The sequence below is a fragment of the Triturus cristatus genome, chromosome 9 (assembly GCF_964204655.1).
Source record: "Triturus cristatus chromosome 9, aTriCri1.1, whole genome shotgun sequence".
Taxonomy (NCBI): Eukaryota; Metazoa; Chordata; class Amphibia; order Caudata; family Salamandridae; genus Triturus; species Triturus cristatus.
Genome location: NC_140592.1, coordinates 1148346388 through 1148370144, shown reverse-complemented (window position 1 = coordinate 1148370144; position 23757 = coordinate 1148346388). Strand labels below are relative to the sequence as shown.

Below are 23757 nucleotides of genomic sequence, written 5' to 3'. Positions count from 1 at the left end.
TGTCTTTTTCCATTGCATTGATGCGTTGACTTCCAGTCATATAAGAGCTTTTGATATGATAACACAATTCAGTAATTTCACCCATTTGGTCTTCACAAAGACTTCTAATGCAGTTGGAAATGCTTGTTACCTCATCACTGGTTCAGCAGACACATGCGCTCGATAGAAGAGAAGATAGAAATAGGGCAGCAGTCTGTAGCGCTCACGAATTGCCTCTCGGATGATCCGCGTGTTCTTTTCCCCAAAGAGCCACGGCTCGCGCCGTTTGGTTTCTTTGGTGGCATGACCTCTGAAGAAAGGCTGGTATGCTCCAGCCTGGTACCAGCGCACTAGCAGTTCTGGTTCCGGGTCGCCAATGAAACCACCCACATCAGCTGTTTGCATTGGGAAAAAACAGGTATTATCAGGTTGCAAAAAATCAGATATACCAATGTGTATTTTTATATATTCTATTTATGAACACTGTTTGTTATCATTAAATGTTTTTGCAAAAAGCGCATTCAATGGAAAATAAACTAATACAATTCAAACAAGCATTGGTATGGCCAATAGGTCTCGCTTTTGGGACCTTATAAGTATTTAATTATGCAGCACAATATCCTTGGTGCAACAAAATCAGCTGTTGCATGGCTAAACACTTATAAGGTCTCAATGGCGAGACCTACTGGTTATGCCAATGCTTGTTAAACATGGCTAATTGTACTATGTATAGGGCCTTAAACTGAATTATTTTGGTAACTTGCAAACTCCGAATGAACTCTCCCCATACATTGCTGTAGGTTACTAACACTTCTCTAGTTAAGACCCTTTGCTAGACCAGTCGCAAGTACCCAATTACTTGGTGAAATCGCCGCTTTCCTGGTGAGTGCTGATCCGATACTTTCTGCCTGTATACTTGACTGCCTGCCTGCTGCGAAAGAATTCTGAGTCTCTCGGTACCGATCTGCTCTTCACAGAGGCACCTTTCCACTGATGACGTTGTTGAATCTTCGTGTGTCCTAGCGGAAAGGCAGCACGTTCATTGTGCCACATCCTGAGCGTCCGCTGTCTCAACGTTGTCCTGGTTACCAGTATCTGGCCAGAGAAGAATTTTCTGCGCGCCATCGTGCAATGTCAAGTGGCCATCTTAGAAGTGTTTTTTTTCCGATTTGCCTCTACGGGAATCAAGCCTGTCCTGAGTGCGAGGTCACGGAAGAGAATGGACACTAGTGCTGCTGGAAATCAAATGGTGAGAGAAGCGCAAGCAGTACCAATGTGATGTGCGTTTGTTTATAAACTGGTTATCGGAGATAGAGACGATCCTGCTATCCTTACGCATGTGCGAGTACGAACCATAGGGAAAATTAAAGCGCAAGCTGTACCTACGTTAAGCGCGTGTGTTTTGTGAAAAGAAGGATGGTGCGCTGGTGAATAGACACAGAGATCTCAAGCATCAGCATTTTCTGTCCCGCTGCGCAATGAAATGCCCTTTTCAACAAAATACATGCCAATGTGCATACATTTACCAGATCTAGTTCTGAGCACAGAGACCAGTGAGAGGAATCAAGACAGACATGCGCAAACGGTTCAATTAGCTGTAAGGCTGTGAATTCACTGACAAGCAGGGGGAGGGGAAAGAGGAGGGGGACTACACCTGTTTCCCTTGTAGTTAATTATAAACAGATGGTTTCAAACCTCGCTCCCGCAAGGGAATCGCCAAACGTGCACGCGTTGCCATTGAAAGCAATGCAAAGCGTGCACGTTTTTGGCCCAAAAAGTGAATCGATTTCTAAAGGTCTCCTCCTATGCAATGCATGCGTGCTACGTAGGCGAGACCTAAAAAGCATAAATTTGTTAGCATCGACGTTTGTCTTACCTCTAAAATCTCACTTTCCACATGAATTATTACATGATTAATTCTATAACTAATTCTATAACTAGACAACCGACTGCATCAAATTAAATGGTTTGTTAGGCACATACTTTTCATCAAATCGTTTTTTTCTGCTTTAATTTTTTGTTAATTTGTTTCCTTGTTTTCATTGATTTTTCTGTGCAGCCAGCTCATTTGCCATTCTCTCATTATAATTTTTTTTTATTTCTCTCAAACAGTCACCGGTGGTCCACCGTGTTGTCAATGCTATATAAATATATAACCTAGGGAAAGTATAAGTCTGAATCAAAGCTCTATGATAGTGGATCATTTGTGGCGAGTGGTCGCCCACTAAAAGAATAATAACAGTAACTATTTAGAATGAACCCTAAAGTCTCTGAATTGATCTGAACTCAATACTCTGGTAACTATGACACAGGGTAGACAGGCTTAACTGTCATTTTTTAAGAAGGATGCAGATAATGCATCCAAACAGACCAAATTGGAGTGTGCTCCGCCGGATCTGTTCTGGGTGCTTTGTACTTCATGGGATGATCTCCCGGTGCACCTGTCTCTGGAAGTGGATCTATTTGTTTGCTGAGTTCTTTTCTGTCACTATGTCCCACCAACTCTGTCAGCGGATGATTACATTCTGACTCTGTCACTGGTCTCCAACCATGCCCACACCGCTTCAGGGCTCGTGAAAAATAGGGATCTTCCCCTATCTATCACTCTCAATTTTGTTGAAAACAATGGTCATGGCTCAAAGCTTCTGTTTCTTTGAGGTGATGTTGTGTGTTCAAATTATATCCTAAAAAGAGTGTCTCCTTTGGTCTTTCATACTAGTGCCTCCTCAGTTGTCCTCAGGAGGTCTGGTTGTGTTCAGCGTGGATGTGAACTTCTGCCCTGTGGGCACTATTAATCCCTGCGCTCTTGTACTAATGACATGGCATTACCTTCACTCTATCTGATTGGTGCGTGGGCAGATAGGCGACATGTATGGCTACCGTTCATAGGCATAAGGGTCACCATTCAAAGGACTGGTATAACAAGCCTCTAGTGTTCCTTAGGTCACCCGATTCCTTTACTCTTGCAAACTCCTGTGTGGTAATAAAGTGCTCCTTCAATGCTCTGGCCTCAAAACCCCTTTGTTTTGTTTAATTTTATCTTCTGTCTGCATATATTATCTAGTGATATTCAGGATCCAGTTGCCTCTGGCAGGAGTCTCAGCCAACTCCACCGTCTGGAGGCAATCCTGACTCACCTCACTTGGGCTGACCCAGAGGCTGCATGCGCCATCTTGAGTGTCTACCGGACTCTTGATTTCTTTGGGCATTAGAATGTTGCATTATAGCACTTGGCGTTTTGTTTTTTCCATTATAAGTAGAGGCTTAAACCTCCCAGCATGCAAAATGCCTCTGGCCATATGCTAAGGACTCGGTGAAGTTCACTCACATGGAACACATGGAGCCTCTTGCAGATTCGTAGGTTTGGATGCGAGTTGTGCATCTCAGTATATGTTGTCCTGTGTGTTAACTGTGCACATTGGTGCCTTAAAACTAGATATTTTTAAATATAGCATTAGCATCATTAGAAAAACACACCGCATTCAGGACCACCCTCAACCAGAACCAAAGCCTCCTGAAAGAAGAATGCCATAACAGATCACATTGAAGCCAGTGCAAACAACAGCAAAGAACTTTTCGCCATCATGAAGGAGTTCACCAAACCAGCAGTCACCAAGAACAACATTATCCCCTCCCAGGAACTGTGCGACAACCTCGCTGACTTCTTCCACGACAAGATCACGGCCATTTACGAAAACTTCGAATGCCAACCCTACATCGCAGACAGCATCAACCAGCTCACACCCACAAACACAAACCCCGAACAATAGCTAACTCACTGGAACCGCCTCATCACGCAAGATACTATCTCCATCATAAACTCAACACACTCTGGGGCACCCTCAGACCCCTGACCCCACCACGTTTTCAACCTCAGAAGAAAGACAATCTGCAACAAGCTGAGGAAGGTCCTGAACACCTCTATCACCATGGCCTCCTTCCCTGAGGTCTAGAAACATGCTAAAGTAAGGCCTCTCCTGAAAAAAACATCCGCTGACCCAGCTGAACCAAAGAACGCCCAGCCCATCAATCTGCTCCCCTTACCTGAAAAAGTCATTGAGAAAGCAATCAACAAGCAACTCACCCAACACGTAAAAGACCACAACCTCTTGGACCCCTCCCAATCTGGATTTCGAGCTAACCACAGCACCAAGACAGCCCTGATCGCAGTCACCAACGTCATCAGAACCCTCCAAGACCACAGAGATCTGTCCGCTGCGTTTGACACAATCTCCCACCACATCCTGATCAGCAGACTCTACAACACTGGGATCTAGGGAGAAGCCCTAAGATGGATTGCCTCCTCCTTACCAGCAGAACTCAAATGATCTGGCTCCCACAGTTCACAGCGCAATACAAGAAGATAATTTGCAAGGTCCCTTAAGGATCGTCCCTCATCCCTATCCTCTTCAACACCTACATGAGCCAGGGGACCGACACTGTCAGATCGCACAGGCTCAACATCATTTATGCTGACGACACCCAGCTCATCTTCTCACTGTCCGAAGACCCCTCCAACGCCGGAGCCACCCAGATGCATGACGAACATCGTGCACTGGATGAAGGACAACTGTCTTTAACTTAACACGACAAGACGGATTGGGAACAACTCCTCGCCATGGAATGAAGCATGGTGGCCCACGGACCTCAGCCTAACCCCTGCCCCAACAGACCATACCCGCAACCTCAGAATCATCCTGGACAGCGAACTATCCATGAAGACAGAAGTCAACGAAGTTGCTTCCGCCTCCTTCCACACCCTTCGAATGATTCGCAAGATTTTCAGTTGGCTCCGAGCCAACACAAGAAAGACTGTCACTCAAGCCCTCATCACCAGCAGGCTGGACTATGGAAACACACACTACTGCACAACTCCTCAAGAGACTCCTGACAATACAAAACTCAGTAGCAAGACTTTTTGATCTCCCCAGAAGGGCCCATCACAACACCCCATCTCAAGAAACTACACTGATTTAGAAGAGATGCCAGTTCAAGATGCTGACCCACATGTATATAGCCCTGCAAAACGAAGTACCGGAATACATCAACAAACGCCTGACCTTCCACCAACCGAACAGACAGCTCTGATCTGCCTCACTCTACCTTACCGACACCCCACAGATCTGCCGAAACAAGAGCAGAGGATGCTCCCCTAGCACCTCAGGACCACATTGTTGCTCCAGCAATTAAGAAAAGATCTCAAAACCTATATGTTCGACTGATCAACTTCCATCAGGAGTCTACTTCTTCAGCATCTCAAGACACTCACTGATGATTTGCAATACTTTATAAATGTTTGATTGACCCACAAGTAACTTCCTTCCCATCTAAACAAATTACTCAATACAACCAAAATTTGAGGAGTTAGTAGCATACCTGTTCCTGATATGTTTTTATTTGCATTCTGGTATCTGAGGTTCTTCACTTATGAGGGGTAAAATACTACAAGTTCCAGAATGCAAAAAAAGAGGACTAGTGTGCTTGCACCTGGTATAGGACAATTTGTGGTATCTATCACATCATCTTCCCCCAGGTGCTGAACAATGTATGACCCCCCAATTGTGCATCAATATGTGTCCCCACTGTACACCACTGTGTGGCCCCTACTACATATCATTATTTACCCCCATAATGCAGACTGTTCTGTATTCCTGCATGTATATCGCCCAATACTTTCCCAAAGCACATCACACTGCAATTCCCTGAGGTGCATCACCATTGCTTCCTTAGTAAACATTACCCTGTGCCTCCTGTTATGCATCAACGTGTGCTCCTGCTGCACATCATCGTGTGCCTCCTTCTGCTGAGAGTGTTAATCTTTGTGCATTGATGCTTGTAGGTTAGTGTGAATGGGTGTTGTACGTCAGGTGGACCTTTTGAAAATGGGACTTAGTAGGTGGGATGACGTGTGCAAGCTCTGCATGTGCATATGGACCTCTATGCTGTTTACCCCTGTGGATATGCGCTATGTAATGTCAGACCTATTACCTATCTTAAAAGTTTCTCCTTCTCCTTTTTAGGTCGAGCCTAGCAGCAGCGCGCATGCACTGCTCGCTCTGCGAGGCATGCTGTATTAGGGTATGCACTGGAAGCCCTGCATACTCTCCGCCCATATTTGTCATTGGCTTGTGTCATTGTCCTTCGAAAAGGCTGGCTTCTGATTCGTACATAGGCTTGTTAGTCCCGCCTTGTCTGCATTTGTTACCGGCCATAACAACTGGACCTTTTACTTGGCTCCTTACACGGTCCCTGTTATTTAGTGGGTGAGCACTATTTTCTTTAATTGTCTTTCCTTATTCCAGTGCGGTCCGCTTTCACTTTAGCGCTGCACTGATTTAATTAATTAATTTGCAGCGTGGTCCACATCAGTTCAGTGTAGCACAGGCAAACAAGCATATGCAATGCAACAGGTCTCGTATTTAAGCGAGTCTAAGCTATTGGCATTGTAAATGACAATCCCTTTTATTTATGTTTTGGTTTTTGAAACAAAAATAAAACGCATTGTCATTTACAATGCCAATAGCTTAAATTTGCATAAATGCGAGACCTATTGCATTGCAAATGCTTGTTCTCTCTGCAAAATGTTATGATCCTGGGAATGAGACACCATTGCAAAGAGACACGATGTGGTCCGTTTCTGTGTGAACGCCCTGAAGAGAATTCCACAAACCACCTTCGGAATCGAAGCGTGTCAGCATTACACAACGCTGGGACTTTCGCTTTTAATTATGTTTTCCCCAGTGGAAATGTTATTTGAATTGTCTCACTACTGGGCCTAATGTTTCTCTTTTCACCGTGGGTAGCAGCTCCTTGAATTTGTTACACAATGTGGATGCTAAAGTTGTCCTAGTAGCTGCTTCGTTTGTGAACTAAAAATGGTGTTATAATGTTTAGATAAATGTATCATGCTTCATGTATTGTTTGTTACATCATATTGTTTCATCACAAAGTTTGTATGTCTTTGTTTTATTTGTTGCCTTGATATGTATAATTTGTACTTGATTGAAACGTATACGCACTTACCTGACCAATGACTAAATGTGGAGTAAAGTGCACAGAACGTAGTAGCAAATAAATGCTTAAGTCCATATCAATTGAATTGATGGCCTTTAGTCTGTTAAATTGGTTTAGCAGCATTTGAATGTGACGGCTAGGACAACCCCCCCCACCTTTCTCTTAGTTTACTACGGCCCTGTCCAGCCGCCTAAGGCCCAGCAAAGGAGGATTTCGCACAACCAATGAGGGAGGATGCTCTGGTGGAAGGAGCAGCGTTCATATTCACATTTGCCCCAAAAGAGTTTTCATTCTCAACAGGGGGTGTGCCATATTAGGAGGCAGAGTGTAGGCAATTCAGTGTCAAATTGCCGTAGAGCTGTCGCTGTAGAGGAAATGCAACAAGTTACCTGTCCCTTGCCAAGGAATAAAAGCAAATGTGATTGTGAACTTGTGTGGTTATAGATCACACTTGTGTTGTGGGAGTTAGGTTTCAACGTTTTCTGTTTCACAGACTTTTCATTCTTGGCTATTTCTATTTTACCATTTTTGTTTTTGTCTTGTTTGATTGCGACTGCCAGGAAAACAATTACCATAGCCTACGCTTCTATGGGTGAGAAATTCCTGTTATTATCAAGGCTAAAATGTTAGGTTGCCTTCAAAACTGATTCACATGGATGGCGCATGAGTGACTTACTTGTCACTTGGGTGACTTGGTCTTGTAGTACTCCTGGCTTACTCCTGCAATTCAAGAGTAACCCAGGAATACCGAAGAGAGTTTACAGCCCCTTTTTTCTGCACTGAGATTAAAGTACAACCCAATATCTCACAGCTCATATAGTGACATTACATTTGTCCAACACCATGTGGCACAACACATGCACCCCACTCACTCGCACAATGAGTTGTCAGGCTACTTTTACCCCATCTGCTGGCGTGTGCACTTCAGGGTTACAAAACCCCTGCAAGTTGTGGTTCTGCAATCACAAGTGGTGCCTGGCACCACCTTGTCCAGTAGAAAAAGCAGGAAGGCGGCGGTGCAGGTAGCAAGCTCCTTACCTCCACAGAAGGAGATTCCTGAAATGCTGATTGTGAGCAACATTGGGATAGTGATTTTCAGATAGCCCCACTCTGCGGTGTTGTCTCCAGTCCACATAGCACCTAGAAGCAAGTCAGGGAACCAAATGATAACCATGAATAATGGGCAGCAATATACAGCATATCACAATATTATTACTTTGTTCTACGCCTTTCGTAAGTGGCACAGAAAGAAGACCCACACATTCTATCCCTTTAATGCAGACTATTCGCACGCATGCAGTGTTAATCTGGCTATTTACAAAGGTGTTTAAAGTATCTATTTAGGTTCATAACAGTTTCCACATTTGGCTCAGAAGATACCGCAACATAATTGGATTTGTTTTTGATTTTTAATCTGACAAAGTGACTAACAAACTCTTGGCAGGATTCAGTCGCCTTGGCCACCTGATTTGAGAACAAAGTGCAGCTCAAACACAGCTCTGATCTGCTTATAAGCACCACACCCATTATCATGGGTTTTTGTAGGGTGTGAGTTTGCTTCAAGACAGGGGAACTGTCAGTAGTGAGTTAAAGGACATGCATCTACTGCTCGAACCAGCGACACTACATAATAATTAAATATGATGCGGGCTATATTTAAATAACGCTTCATATCCATTAGAAGGGACTGAGGGAACTCACACAACAATGCGCCTTTGAACAACGAGAAGTCTGACAGTAACTTTCATGGGGCCTGGAGCTCCTCATGGTCAGCCTCGAAGGTCTTCTTACCTATTCATTTTATTAGGAGTCAAGTAAAGGGTGGAATTATCACATTTATATCATCCAGTTGGCGGCCTTTGCCTCAGGTATGAGACATTGATTCTCTTTGGTCTTTATTTACGTCCAACAGAAGCTCGCCCTCCAGAGGCCTCACAGGCAGGTAACATACATAGGCAAGCACACATACATATATAGACAGGCTGGCATAGGCCACCTCAAAGACAGGTAACATACATAGGCAAACACAAATACATACATATAGAGGCTGGCATAGATCACCTCACAGGCAGGCCACTTACATAGAAATTCTCTACCCAGGGCAGTCAACATCAAGGTAGCCAGGACTCTTTCCCTGGGTACGCGCTTTTAGGGGCTCTGCTCTCCTGTTATAAAATTCCCTTTATGATGCAGCTAATGCAGATTCCAAAAACACACAAATTATTTTTCTCTTTTGCCAGGGAATATTTCTTACGTTAGTTGGTGCTCCTTAGATCATAAATTATAATCTAAGGAACACCACCTAACGGTTTCATGGTATTTATTTTGATGACATTTCCGTCTGTATTTATCCATATTTATTTTTGTCAACTTCATCTGTATGTATCCGTATTTATTATGGGTTTTGTGAAACAAATAAAGATGAAACTAGTATATTTCCACATTTATTTAACCAATAAATATGCACTCATGCTTGAATGCCTGCCAGGTTTCAGTGATATGAACACCCGCAGAAGATAAATCAATGCACTTATATGAAAATATGCACTTTACAGTATCAGCCTTGTGCGTATCTACTGCTGTTTAAGCCTCTTTACTAAAATGAATTTTTTTTCCAACCACCTTACCTATCAATCCACACAGTTATTGGCCTGGCAGTCAGTGCAAATTGTATTTAATCAGTCAAAAAGCATGCAATTTCCGTTTTTATCCACATTTAAAAATGAATACAGACAAGAAAATATATGGTTTTCTGTCTGTATTTATCTGCAAAAATCAGTAAAAACGGAAAACAGGGAGCCTTATTTATAACCTGGAAAGAGGACCAGCAAAGCTCTTTGCCCCGGACAGACCTATCTCTACTACAAGAATAAAATAGGGCTGAGGTGATGGATAAAGGCACTACCAAAAGCAGCCATTTAAGCTCTGTTTCTCAGTTTGGGCAGGTGATTTTGCCCATTCTAGAAAATAATAGCAGAGCATTGGCCATAAGGAATAACATGCATACCATATATATAGATAGGAAGTGCCATCCCCCAGGCTCTAGGTTACACTGAAGATCCATGCAGCTACACCACAGGCAGTGCAACATACGGGTGCTAAACCAATGGGGTAGCGAGTGTGGGGGTGGTTACACATTCTTGAGCAAGTCGCTTGGTGTGTTCTTGTCTTAGCTTTCAATTATATATATAACTGTCCTAAAATCTGGGTGTCCCCCTCTGCCATGTCTGCATGGACTAAAGGGGTTCTAGGTGCAGGAGGAACTTGCAGCACTGAGAATTCACTATCACTTCCCCTCGAGTTTAAAAAAACAAAAAAACAGAGGTATCTAGAAGGATTGTCAAAAACATGTACACTACATGTTTTGCAACACACTAATATAGCTTATCCTTAGGGCCGCACCATACACCTATTTCCATCCATAGGTGTACAGAGATCCACAGCTCTGTATCATCCAGAGTCCAGTTGCTTATCCTTAAACATGGAACATGTGCTCAGTCTTTCAGGAGATGAGTTGTCGGCATATGCATTCGATACTGAATTTGTCATCAAGTTTTTATACAGTAGCTTTCAGGTCATTAATCTAAAAGGAAACTCTTGTCTGCCGAGCAGTTGGATGCAAGGCTTCCACACTGCATCGATTGTGTCCACAAGATACCTCACCATTGCCAATCCTTCATGCTTTGCCCTAAAGTTTGTGGACCTGGACTTATTTTTTATCATCACACTTAGAGCAATAGCAAAAAGAGAAAAGAAGAACAAGTAAAAAAAAAAAAAAAAGAGAGAAAAATAGTAAGCCAGTCGAAAGAATGGATGATAACAAACATGCTAGAGTGAGATAAAGAGACTGGATGTGTCACATCTGGAAGAAAGAGGCTTGCGGTGGATGCAAGACTAAGCAGCTTTGGGATTCTACAAGAATGGCATCCCTCTGTGCAGGTGGGAGGCTCCTAAGCCAAATTTTGGGACCCTGCAGTTATCATTTCAGAAATTACTCAGTATTCATAATACTTACCATAGCGCTGAGAACCAGCAAAGAAAGATCTTGTCAAGACAAAGGGTCTTTCCTTTCCTCCAGAGCGTTGGATCAGCCCTTCTGCACTCGCCATTTGCTATAAGATACAGAAAATTATATGAACAGCATGAGCATTCTAGAGAGCCCTGCCTATTACTCTCCCTTCGCAGGACCCTGCCGGCAGAAAACAGATGCTAATCATAGGAAGAGAGGGACAAATACCAAACTACATGATCTACAATGCATCCAACTCAATAATAGGCGTCACAAACATGGGTGCATCATGGGTGTAACCATCAACCTCACAAAAGAAAGGAATGTAAGTTAAGAGAATGGCTCTTATACAAGTCCAAGATGTCCAGAGGCCATCTGATTTACTGACTGTTTGTACAACACTATATCGAGGTTAACAATATCGTCCAACAAAAAAGTTGCATCCACTCCATTGCCTACGACTATTTCACCAACGTAAGTATATATTTAATACTGTAAATCACAAAGCTAGCTGTACACTACCAAAATGCTGCATTTTCATTGTCTCCTATCTCGTGGATATCTACCCCGGAGATTCATAGTTAGTATGGGATGAAACCGCGTATTGCTGCACATTCTTCCACTAACAGCTGCCTCTGGAGATCATAAAGTTGTAACAAAGAACTAGAATGTTTCCCAGGTTCAGAGAGTGTACCTGCACTAGGATACATGGTGATGGAGGAGACAGCTTTAGAACCAGTCACCTCATTGGGCAGATGGATGAATGTGCACATGAAAGTATGTCTTGTCTCTGCTGCTACAAGTTCAAGAAATAAACAAGTTCCTCAAAACATTCCTTTTCATTTGTTTGTGTTACAAATTTAAATTGTTCCAAGTCTGTGAAAATTGTGTAGTGCTTTAAAAAGCAGCTTCATTGTTCTGTTACTATGATACTTATTTTATAATTAGCTATCCATGAAAGAAGTCATTTATAAATGCAAAGAGCATTTTTATAGACAATAAATATATATTTATAACTGTGATTACCCTTTGCTGATACTTAACTCAAAATAAACATTACTTTGGAAACAGAACACATTCATTCATGCGGGTAGGTGCAAGTACTGTAAGAGGAAGTGGGAAAAAGAAAAAATTAAATGTCCAAGCAGTAACTCATTTGGGCGATCCAATTCCCATTGAAGCCCAAGTTGAATTACTTGAAACATGAGATCTGCACGTAGAGATCGTCCTGCGTGAGAATAATTGTAAGACCTAAAACAGGCAGGTCATAGAGCAAATTTGTGGGGACCTCGCCTTGTTGCCTGCCAAACAAGCAATATCACAAAACTGGAAGGTGGCGAATGGTCCGGCCATCGAGGTTTGGAAAGCAGAACTTTATAAAAGGGCACAAGCGGAGGACACCAAAGGAAGACGCCTGAGGCTCAGAGCAGGTACAGACAAAAATGAGGTTAACTGGGACTCCCTGATTTTGGAAATAGAGCCCAAATTTGACGACAACCCAACAAACATTGGGGCCTCTGGACCCTGAAAGGACCTAGGGAATGCGGTCTGGAATGAGGAGCGCTATAATACGTCTAAGCCTGGCATCCTTCAATGGGGGGGGTTTATTTATACATGTCCGCAACGCTCCATCGTACCGGCTCTGGAGAGAAAGGCATTAAATAATGGAGTATACACCCTGAGATGTACTGTCTCCCCACATTATAACACATTCATGATTCATGGCACCCTACCATTTGTAACGTTGCAGATCACAAAATCGATATGTTAATGAGCTTGCGTCTTGATTGCTGAGGATTAATGCTACACACAGAGGGCGACAAGGACAGTCCCATCTCCTACTTATTCTTCTTCACCTGCCTTTTCTGTGCTTCCATTACTGTATTCGAGAATACACAAGATTTTGCAAAAGTGTAAGCCCTTGGAGAGTGCAACTGTACAGCTGCATATAGGCGGGAGCCATTGGAAGGTATTACGGAAGGAGGAAAAGAGATGCCTTTGTCAGAAGCTCATCAGCATCCCATTTGCAGGGAAACTTCTCACACCTTATTGGCTAAACACTTTGATTTTGGAAAATGTACTGAGTTGGACTGGTATCGGTCCATGACCAAAGTGCCATAACAAGGACCTATAAGTTGAAGCCTTCCAACATGTGAAGTTGAGTAATACTTGTTTTCTCCTGCTTGAGAATAACCTCGAAAGCCACACTGACGCACTGCTGGCGTACCCTGCCGATACGGCTGCTAACCTTGCCTGTGTTGAAGCCTACAGCTACCTCAAGGAGTCTCCAGATTCAGACACAGCACACGGAAGACCTCTCTGCCCCTCAAAAGACACCGAATATGTGCTACTAAATACTGCTTATACAAAATCAAGTGAACTCAATGGCGACTCAGCCTGGCAAGCACTCTCCCTCCCCCACCACCTTTTTAGATCTCGCCTAGGCAGCACTTGACCTGTCTCTCGAGACATGCTGTATCTGGTGTATGATACAAAAACAACAGTTGATGGACAGAATGCAGAACAATGTCATACATTCACCCCAGTACAGAGATCTGAGCCTAAATCCATCGTTTTTTTTGCTCACCATGCCATTCCAGTTTGAACTCGGCCAAATGCAAATCAGTCTTGACATTGAGCCTCATGGGAACAGTCCAGCCCGAACTGCCAAGCCAGGTCCTCCCTGGACTGGAAACAAGCATCCTAGGACCGGTTTCGGGGTTTTACCCCTCTTCAGCCAGGATAGCTTGATTCCAGTGGCATGGAGAGCACGGGACCCACGTCTGGGCATACCCGTACCACTGTGGGTGACAAATGCAAAAACACAACAGTTGATGGACAGAATGCAGAACAATGTCATACATTCACCCCAGTACAGAGATCTGGGCCTAAATCCATCCTTTGTTTTGCTCACCATGCCGTTCCAGTTTGAACCCAGCCATATGCAAATCAGTCTTGTCCCTGTGCCTCATGGGAACAGTCCAGCCTGAACTGCCAAGCCAGGTCCTCCCTGGACTGGAAACAAGTATCCTAGGACCGGTTTCGGGGTTTCACCCCTCTTCAGCCAGGATAGCTTGATTCCAGTGGCATGGAGAGCACGGGACCAACGTCTGGGCATACCTGTACCACTCGGGGTGACAAATGCAAAAACAACAGTTGATGGACAGAATGCAGAACACTGTCATACATTCACCCCAGTACAGAGATCTGGGCCTAAATCCATCGTTTTTTTGCTCACCAAGCCATTCCAGTTTGAACCCAGCCATATGCAAATCAGTCTTGACCCTGTGCCTCATGGGAACAGTCCAGCCCGAACTGCCAAGCCAGGCCCTCCCTGGACTGGAAACAAGCATCCTAGGATCGGTTTCGGGGTTTCACCCCTCTTCAGCCAGGATAGCTTGATTCCAGTGGCATGGAGAGCACGGGACCAACGTCTGGGCATACCTGTACCATTCGGGGTGACAAATGCAAAAACAACAGTTGATGCTTGTTTCCAGTCCAGGGAGGACCTGGCTTGGCAGTTCGGGCTGGACTGTTTCCATGAGGCACAGGGTCAAGACTGATTTGGATATGGCTGGGTTCAAACTGGAACGGCATGGTGAGCAAAAAAACGATGGATTTAGGCCAAGATCTCTGTACTGGGGTGAATGTATGACATTGTTCTGCATTCTAGCCATCAACTGTTGTTTTTGCATTTGTCACCCCCGAGTGGGAAGAGTATGCCCAGACGTGGGTCCCGTGCTCTCCATGCCACTGGAATCAAGCTATCCTGGCTGAAGAGGAGTGAAGCCCCGAAACCGGTCCTAGGAGGTTTATTTCCAGTCCAGGGAGGACCTGGCTTGGCAGTTCGGGCTGGACTGTTCCCATGAGGCACAGGGTCAAAACTGATTTGCATATGGCTGGGTTCAAACTGGAACGGCATGGTGAGCAAAAAAACGATGGATTTAGGCCCAGATCTCTGTACTGGGGTGAATGTATGACATTGTTCTGCATTCTGTCTATCAACTGTTGTTTTTGCATGTATCTGGAGTATGGGCATTTACCACGCCCATAGCATGTGATAGGTTCCTTCATGTGCTTTAAAAAAATCCTTTCTTTTTATTGGTCAAAAGCTTACATTTGTAACTCCTTTTGCTCTGTTGGTCAAGCCCTGGAGACTGCCCCTGTTACGTGCATTAGATCATAATGAGCCGTATACGTGACTGCACTACTTTTTCTTTTGCCTCTGCTTCTTATGTTAATTGGCTGCTCCTAACCTGCCCGCTTTTCATTGACCCATTTTGTGTTGCCTTTAGCCTCTCCCTCCCTTCCTCGTGCTGTTCAAGTTGTAAATTACCCGCTCCCATCGTGTTGTCCATGTTTCCCTGCTCCTAGCCAGCCCTGTGTCTCCGCTTTTCATTCACCCTGTCCGCTTTCACTACCTTCTAACTTCTGGGCAGCTTGAGAACGGAGGTGACATCACGGCGCGCACTCCTGCTGCCTTACCGTGAAACTAGGTCATGACGCAGGCAAGCCAACATCACAGAATGTGTGTATTTGTTTTGGGTAAGCCTTCGCACTCAAGCGACGCGTTTTCTGTGCACAATCTACTTTCAAATCGGAAGATAATGTTGACCGCTATTTATTTGCACAAATTTTTTGCACACGTTAGCACAACAGACTACTCAAATGCGCAGCGTTTGTCATAAGTCTGGAGCACAAGAAAAACCTTCCTTGCACCCACCACTGGCACTTTCAAACTGGACCCCCAACAGGGCAAATCCGGCTTTGCTCCTTGGAGGGCCCCGGTGAGGGAGCTCCTGTAGACTGCAAGGTAAGTTCCAAAATGGCTTCTGGAAGTTTGGAGTGTTGTGGTGGTGCTGCAGGTACACTGTGCACTTTGAGCGGTGTCAGCGGTGCCTGAGCAAGATGGTGCCCTAGCAGGAGGGGATGAACGGAGCGCTATACTCCACCTTACCGGTCCGCGCTGCCTGCTCTATTGCGGCTGCCTTTATTCCCTCTCAAATGTAGTGTGCTCTGTTCCGATAGTCGCTGAGGCTAAGGCCCTTAGGATCAGGGGAGTTCATGCGGGAATGTTTACAGTTTGTGGCATCCCCAGTGCTCCATCACAAAATAGGAGCTACAGAGGGTAAGTGCCAAGCCGCCCTCCACTCAAAATCAATATATCAAGCAAGGCAAGGCACCAAAGAGGGGTATCAACTTTTAGCATAGGACCAAAAAACTGTTTAGAGAGAAAAAACAATTTTTCTTCTACTACTGGTATTCTTATCCAGAAATTATTTAGGTCCAGCCACCCTCAATTTATCAAACTTCAAACAACAAACAGCCCTTCACTACCCATCACCTTCACAAAAACAAATCAAAAGTATTTAAGCAGAAAAGAAGGTGAAGCATGAGTGGGCCCCTCACGTACGCACCACCAGGGAGGCTGCCAGCCGGTTCTCGCTAGTATGCCCACGTTTTCTCATCATCGGGTACCCACTCATGGGAGAAAGAAATTAGAGTCCAGTGAAGAGAAAAGAGGGAACAGGTCGCAAGAGAAAGCTGTGTTCCTGTTCCCAGCAGAAAAAGAAGAAAAGACAAAACCCGTGAATTGCAAAGAACGACTGTTCAAAGCAATCTTTAAAATTGAGTTGTAGACTCACGTCACAGTCACCCTCTTTATTCAAGACAGTGAGCCCACTCAAAAGTAAAAACACAAAATGTTGTTACCCGTTTCAAAGAAGGCCAACATGTTTCATTGCCACTTAACTTTGTTCTGGCAAATTCATCAGGGCAAGGGTTTCAAAAGGTTTCAATCACCTCACTGGAATTGTAATTTTGGGATTGCAGAAGGGCTGTTTAGAGAATAAAAACAGAACCAAAACAGAAATAGAGGTTCCTGTTTAATCATCAAATGGCACACACCAACCTATCGTGGTTATAATCAAAGATTCCTGCACTTAGGGTAGTATGATATATTTACCATGTAGAGGCGGAGGGCATTCGTACCTGCCTCCACTATGCCACAGGGGGTTATAATAATTACTGACCCCCGAGTGAATGGCAACACTATTATTTGCTCATACACCGCCTGTGGAAAAAGGAAAGATACAGCAGTCATGCTGTGCTTAGCACACTCTTGCGTTATATATCTCCACTCAAGTATGTCATACTGCAATTACACCTGAGTAATTGCTTATTTCAACCACATCATTAAAAATAAGTTTTAACCACTGGGTACTGCTTTAAAGATGGTATATTAGAAGCACCACTCGTAAATACAGGACCACGAACTCCCAGGCATTGTCTGTTAATACCATGATCACCACAACGCCCTTTCCGGCATCCTTTAAAATCAAAATACACTTAGCCTGAGCCCAGGCTATAAACGCTCTCATCCCAGCAAACATTGGCTACCACTGCTCGCTTTCTCGAGCACAACATTCAAGATTTCGTTGAGGCAAGTCCCACTGGACTGTGATTAACTGTTATATACAACCCCCTCAATAGAGAGCGCCCTGTACCACCCTGTTTCGGGTCGCTATGTCTGCCACTCAATGTAACGTCAAGTATCCCTTTTCAGAGTCAATAACAGTGCCCCCACCAAGAGCCCAGGCGTCTGCCCTAATCCGCCCCTCTCACCGCAACCGTAGGCTGACAGAGCCGTGTCTCGTCCCTGCTTCATTGTCCGCGTGTGAAACGGGAACTCATATTGAGCCGAGCCGAAGACACGCCCCTCATTTTTTCGATTGAAGGAAGTCACACGGCTCACAGCGCGGTATATTGAAACCACGGCGGCCATCTTAGAGTGTGTGATTTCATGTTTCAGTGTGCATATAACCACCAGCTACATTAAAAGCTGCACACTATCACCCAAAGATCTCCTTGATTATATGTCTAATTATATGTCTAAGTTGCAATGAAAAATAAATAAAGAAGGGGGGAAAGGAAGGACAAAATGACAGTACAGACTAACGCCTTTTTGAATGCCTATATTGTGTGTGTGTGCTCATGAATAGCGCCTATTCTACCGGGACCAGTCAAAATCATGCCAGTTTGTTTTTCACACAGGTATAATGGAACCTGATAAAGAAAAGGAACGAACCCTTCACATGGCTACCTCACAGTGTATAAACCTGCCATGCAATTTCAACGACAAGGGAGTAAGATGCCCTGACTTCCCTGTGCTTCAACGTGCTTACAGACCTTTCAAGGGATAATGTTTTAATGCCTGATTTTATTCCACTCAATACGTTCATTTAGCCCCTTCTGGTCCACTTTTTCTGAAAAAATCCAGCGTGCCTCCTTAGTGGCTAAAACCTGATCAATGCAATCACTACTAGCCACCACCTTCTCTAGGACCACCCATTTCAAGGATTTTAGGTCATGTCCAGTTTCGCAGAAGTGTTGCACCAGGCGTGTGGACAATTTACCAGATTTAATCGTACTTAGGTGTTCCTGGACTCGGATTTTTATTTTCCTTGTCGTGAGGCCAACGTATTGAAGTCCACATAGACACGTGAGTCTATAGATGACATTTGTGGTGTTGCAATTCGAGAATTTGTTCAAATACCAAATTTTACCGCTATTCAATGTTACGGATTTGGTTTTGTCAGTCAAATGACAGACCGAGCAACTGCCACACGGATGGTGTCCTACCGGTATCGAAGAAGGCCCTTGTGTCACTTGTAAACGCGAGTGAACCAACTTATCTTTCAAGTTGGTGGCCCGTTTGAATGCAAACCTGGGTTGAGGCATCTTAAAATCAGCGGTAGACAACAATGGCCAGTGCCTCCTGATTAGCTGTCGTATTTTAGTTGCCAGGGGATCGTACGTCATCACTACTGTTAGACATTCATCTGACTTTTTTTGGCTCCTCTCAAGGAGAGCTTCACGTGGTGTATTTAGGGCCCTCTTACGTGCCCTGCTAACGATCTTCTTAGGGTATGATCTTTGAATTAACCTCCCCGTGAGTTCATCTGCTTGATGAGAGAAACTCTCTGCAGTGGAGCAATTGCGGCGATACCTAAAAAACTGACCAACCGGTAAGTTATCCCGCAAAGCTCTTGGATGATATGATTGATAGTGGAGTAAGGAGTTCCTATCAGACCCTTTTTGATGAACCGTGGTGACCAGTTGATTACCCTGTACTTTAATATCAAGGTCCAAGTACACTGCATGGTCATTACTAACTGTCCAGGTGAATCTAAGACAGGGGTCAAGATTGTTAAGCCACTCAAGAAATTGTAGGAGGACCGTCTCAGTGCCCTCCCAAATGCACAGGACATCATCAATATACCTTTTCCAGAGACAAATGTGTCTCTGGAAAGGATTAGATGACTGGTACAAAAAAAGCTCCTCAAACTGGCCTACATAAATGCAGGCCAGGCTCGGCGCAAAGGTAGCGCCCATAGATGTACCAGACACCTGCAGGAATAACTCGTCCTTGTAGCAAAAATAATTGCGAGTCAGGGCGAGTTCGATGCATTGTAGCACGAATGTTTGGGGCGTGTCATAGAACCAATCCTGCTCCCCCAGGGCCCTCGCTGCTGCCACCATATGTTCCCACTCCACGCCATGACGCCTTCAAATGCAGAACTGAGTTCCATGAAACCATGAGAAAAATCAAACTCAAGAAGTTCTTTGCCAATAGAGAATCCGAACCAGAATCGATGTTCTCTACCAACTTACGACGTCCCTCTCATTTTTGCCCCCTGAGCTCGATGGTTGGCCCCGAGGTCATAGTTTTTGAACAAAAGGTTCTAGAGGAAATGTCTACCCTGGAACAACTCGATCAACAACGGCGGGCCTTTAGCAATATGAGCAAGGATGACTGGGTGGCCCTTAAATCACTTCAAAATAACACCTTGATCACCATAAAAAGTGCCGATAAAGGAGGAGCTGTTGTGGTGATGAACACCTCAGATTATGACCTTGAAGTACGCAGACTCCTGGGCGAACGGAAGAATTACCATCCCCTCGCCAGAGATCCCACGCCCGAGCTTCTGACCATAATTACAACCATGGTAGCGGAGGCTCGGAGCAAGAACTGGATCACGAGTAAGGAGGCTGAATTTCTTGTAAACACCAAACCGAGAACACCGGCGTTTTATGTACTCCCTAAAGTACATAAAGCCCAACGGCCCCCCCCTGGCCGGCCTATAGTATCGGGCATTTCCTCCATTCTTGAGCCCCTTTCCCAATTCGCAGACTTCTTCTTGAGAGAGTCTGTCCTCAAACAACAATCCTATGTACAGGATACTACAGATGTATTGAACATCTTGAGTACTTTGGAGTTTGATGCCACACAGCAATTTATTCTGACCATCGACATAGAATCCTTATATACCAACATCCCCCAGGAAGCCACGCTGGTGGCAGCAGCGAGGGCCCTGGGGGAGCAGGATTGGTTCTATGACACGCCCCAAACATTCGTGCTACAATGCATCGAACTCGCCCTGACTCGCAATTATTTTTGCTACAAGGACGAGTTATTCCTGCAGGTGTCTGGTACATCTATGGGCGCTACCTTTGCGCCGAGCCTGGCCTGCATTTATGTAGGCCAGTTTGAGGAGCTTTTTTTGTACCAGTCATCTAATCCTTTCCAGAGACACATTTGTCTCTGGAAAAGGTATATTGATGATGTCCTGTGCATTTGGGAGGGCACTGAGACGGTCCTCCTACAATTTCTTGAGTGGCTTAACAATCTTGACCCCTGTCTTAGATTCACCTGGACAGTTAGTAATGACCATGCAGTGTACTTGGACCTTGATATTAAAGTACAGGGTAATCAACTGGTCACCACGGTTCATCAAAAAGGGTCTGATAGGAACTCCTTACTCCACTATCAATCATATCATCCAAGAGCTTTGCGGGATAACTTACCGGTTGGTCAGTTTTTTAGGTATCGCCGCAATTGCTCCACTGCAGAGAGTTTCTCTCATCAAGCAGATGAACTCACGGGGAGGTTAATTCAAAGATCATACCCTAAGAAGATCGTTAGCAGGGCACGTAAGAGGGCCCTAAATACACCACGTGAAGCTCTCCTTGAGAGGAGCCAAAAAAAGTCAGATGAATGTCTAACAGTAGTGATGACGTACGATCCCCTGGCAACTAAAATACGACAGCTAATCAGGAGGCACTGGCCATTGTTGTCTACCGCTGATTTTAAGATGCCTCAACCCAGGTTTGCATTCAAACGGGCCACCAACTTGAAAGATAAGTTGGTTCACTCGCGTTTACAAGTGACACAAGGGCCTTCTTCGATACCGGTAGGACACCATCCGTGTGGCAGTTGCTCGGTCTGTCATTTGACTGACAAAACCAAATCCGTAACATTGAATAGCGGTAAAATTTGGTATTTGAACAAATTCTCGAATTGCAACACCACAAATGTCATCTATAGACTCACGTGTCTATGTGGACTTCAATACGTTGGCCTCACGACAAGGAAAATAAAAATCCGAGTCCAGGAACACCTAAGTACGATTAAATCTGGTAAATTGTCCACACGCCTGGTGCAACACTTCTGCGAAACTGGACATGACCTAAAATCCTTGAAATGGGTGGTCCTAGAGAAGGTGGTGGCTAGTAGTGATTGCATTGATCAGGTTTTAGCCACTAAGGAGGCACGCTGGATTTTTTCAGAAAAAGTGGACCAGAAGGGGCTAAATGAACGTATTGAGTGGAATAAAATCAGGCATTAAAACATTATCCCTTGAAAGGTCTGTAAGCACGTTGAAGCACAGGGAAGTCAGGGCATCTTACTCCCTTGTCGTTGAAATTGCATGGCAGGTTTATACACTGTGAGGTAGCCATGTGAAGGGTTCGTTCCTTTTCTTTATCAGGTTCCATTATACCTGTGTGAAAAACAAACTGGCATGATTTTGACTGGTCCCGGTAGAATAGGCGCTATTCATGAGCACACACACACAATATAGGCATTCAAAAAGGCGTTAGTCTGTACTGTCATTTTGTCCTTCCTTTCCCCCCTTCTTTATTTATTTTTCATTGCAACTTAGACATATAATTAGACATATAATCAAGGAGATCTTTGGGTGATAGTGTGCAGCTTTTAATGTAGCTGGTGGTTATATGCACACTGAAACATGAAATCACACACTCTAAGATGGCCGCCGTGGTTTCAATATACCGCGCTGTGAGCCGTGTGACTTCCTTCAATCGAAAAAATGAGGGGCGTGTCTTCGGCTCGGCTCAATATGAGTTCCCGTTTCACACGCGGACAATGAAGCAGGGACGAGACACGGCTCTGTCAGCCTACGGTTGCGGTGAGAGGGGCGGATTAGGGCAGACGCCTGGGCTCTTGGTGGGGGCACTGTTATTGACTCTGAAAAGGGATACTTGACGTTACATTGAGTGGCAGACATAGCGACCCGAAACAGGGTGGTACAGGGCGCTCTCTATTGAGGGGGTTGTATATAACAGTTAATCACAGTCCAGTGGGACTTGCCTCAACGAAATCTTGAATGTTGTGCTCGAGAAAGCGAGCAGTGGTAGCCAATGTTTGCTGGGATGAGAGCGTTTATAGCCTGGGCTCAGGCTAAGTGTATTTTGATTTTAAAGGATGCCGGAAAGGGCGTTGTGGTGATCATGGTATTAACAGACAATGCCTGGGAGTTCGTGGTCCTGTATTTACGAGTGGTGCTTCTAATATACCATCTTTAAAGCAGTACCCAGTGGTTAAAACTTATTTTTAATGATGTGGTTGAAATAAGCAATTACTCAGGTGTAATTGCAGTATGACATACTTGAGTGGAGATATATAACGCAAGAGTGTGCTAAGCACAGCATGACTGCTGTATCTTTCCTTTTTCCACAGGCGGTGTATGAGCAAATAATAGTGTTGCCATTCACTCGGGGGTCAGTAATTATTATAACCCCCTGTGGCATAGTGGAGGCAGGTACGGATGCCCTCCGCCTCTACATGGTAAATATATCATACTACCCTAAGTGCAGGAATCTTTGATTATAACCACGATAGGTTGGTGTGTGCCATTTGATGATTAAACAGGAACCTCTATTTCTGTTTTGGTTCTGTTTTTATTCTCTAAACAGCCCTTCTGCAATCCCAAAATTACAATTCCAGTGAGGTGATTGAAACCTTTTGAAACCCTTGCCCTGATGAATTTGCCAGAACAAAGTTAAGTGGCAATGAAACATGTTGGCCTTCTTTGAAACGGGTAACAACATTTTGTGTTTTTACTTTTGAGTGGGCTCACTGTCTTGAATAAAGAGGGTGACTGTGACGTGAGTCTACAACTCAATTTTAAAGATTGCTTTGAACAGTCGTTCTTTGCAATTCACGGGTTTTGTCTTTTCTTCTTTTTCTGCTGGGAACAGGAACACAGCTTTCTCTTGCGACCTGTTCCCTCTTTTCTCTTCACTGGACTCTAATTTCTTTCTCCCATGAGTGGGTACCCGATGATGAGAAAACGTGGGCATACTAGCGAGAACCGGCTGGCAGCCTCCCTGGTGGTGCGTACGTGAGGGGCCCACTCATGCTTCACCTTCTTTTCTGCTTAAATACTTTTGATTTGTTTTTGTGAAGGTGATGGGTAGTGAAGGGCTGTTTGTTGTTTGAAGTTTGATAAATTGAGGGTGGCTGGACCTAAATAATTTCTGGATAAGAATACCAGTAGTAGAAGAAAAATTGTTTTTTCTCTCTAAACAGTTTTTTGGTCCTATGCTAAAAGTTGATACCCCTCTTTGGTGCCTTGCCTTGCTTGATATATTAATGCATCCCCAGTGCTGCC

The 23757-nt window shown here is 44.5% G+C and overlaps 1 protein-coding gene across 3 annotated transcripts in view; it reads right to left on the bottom strand.

Annotated features, from left to right (window-relative positions):
• GANC (glucosidase alpha, neutral C) overlaps positions 1-23757 on the bottom strand; it is a 386043-nt gene that overhangs the window by 165976 nt on the left and 196310 nt on the right. For all 3 annotated transcript variants that reach the window (XM_085627093.1, XM_085627092.1, XM_085627091.1), the window contains exons 16-18: positions 11009-11105; positions 8032-8133; positions 131-374 (exon numbers count right to left, since the gene is read on the bottom strand). In XM_085627093.1, the coding sequence (XP_085483219.1) occupies positions 131-374; positions 8032-8133; positions 11009-11105 (443 nt within the window). The remainder of the gene's footprint in view (positions 1-130; positions 375-8031; positions 8134-11008; positions 11106-23757) is intronic.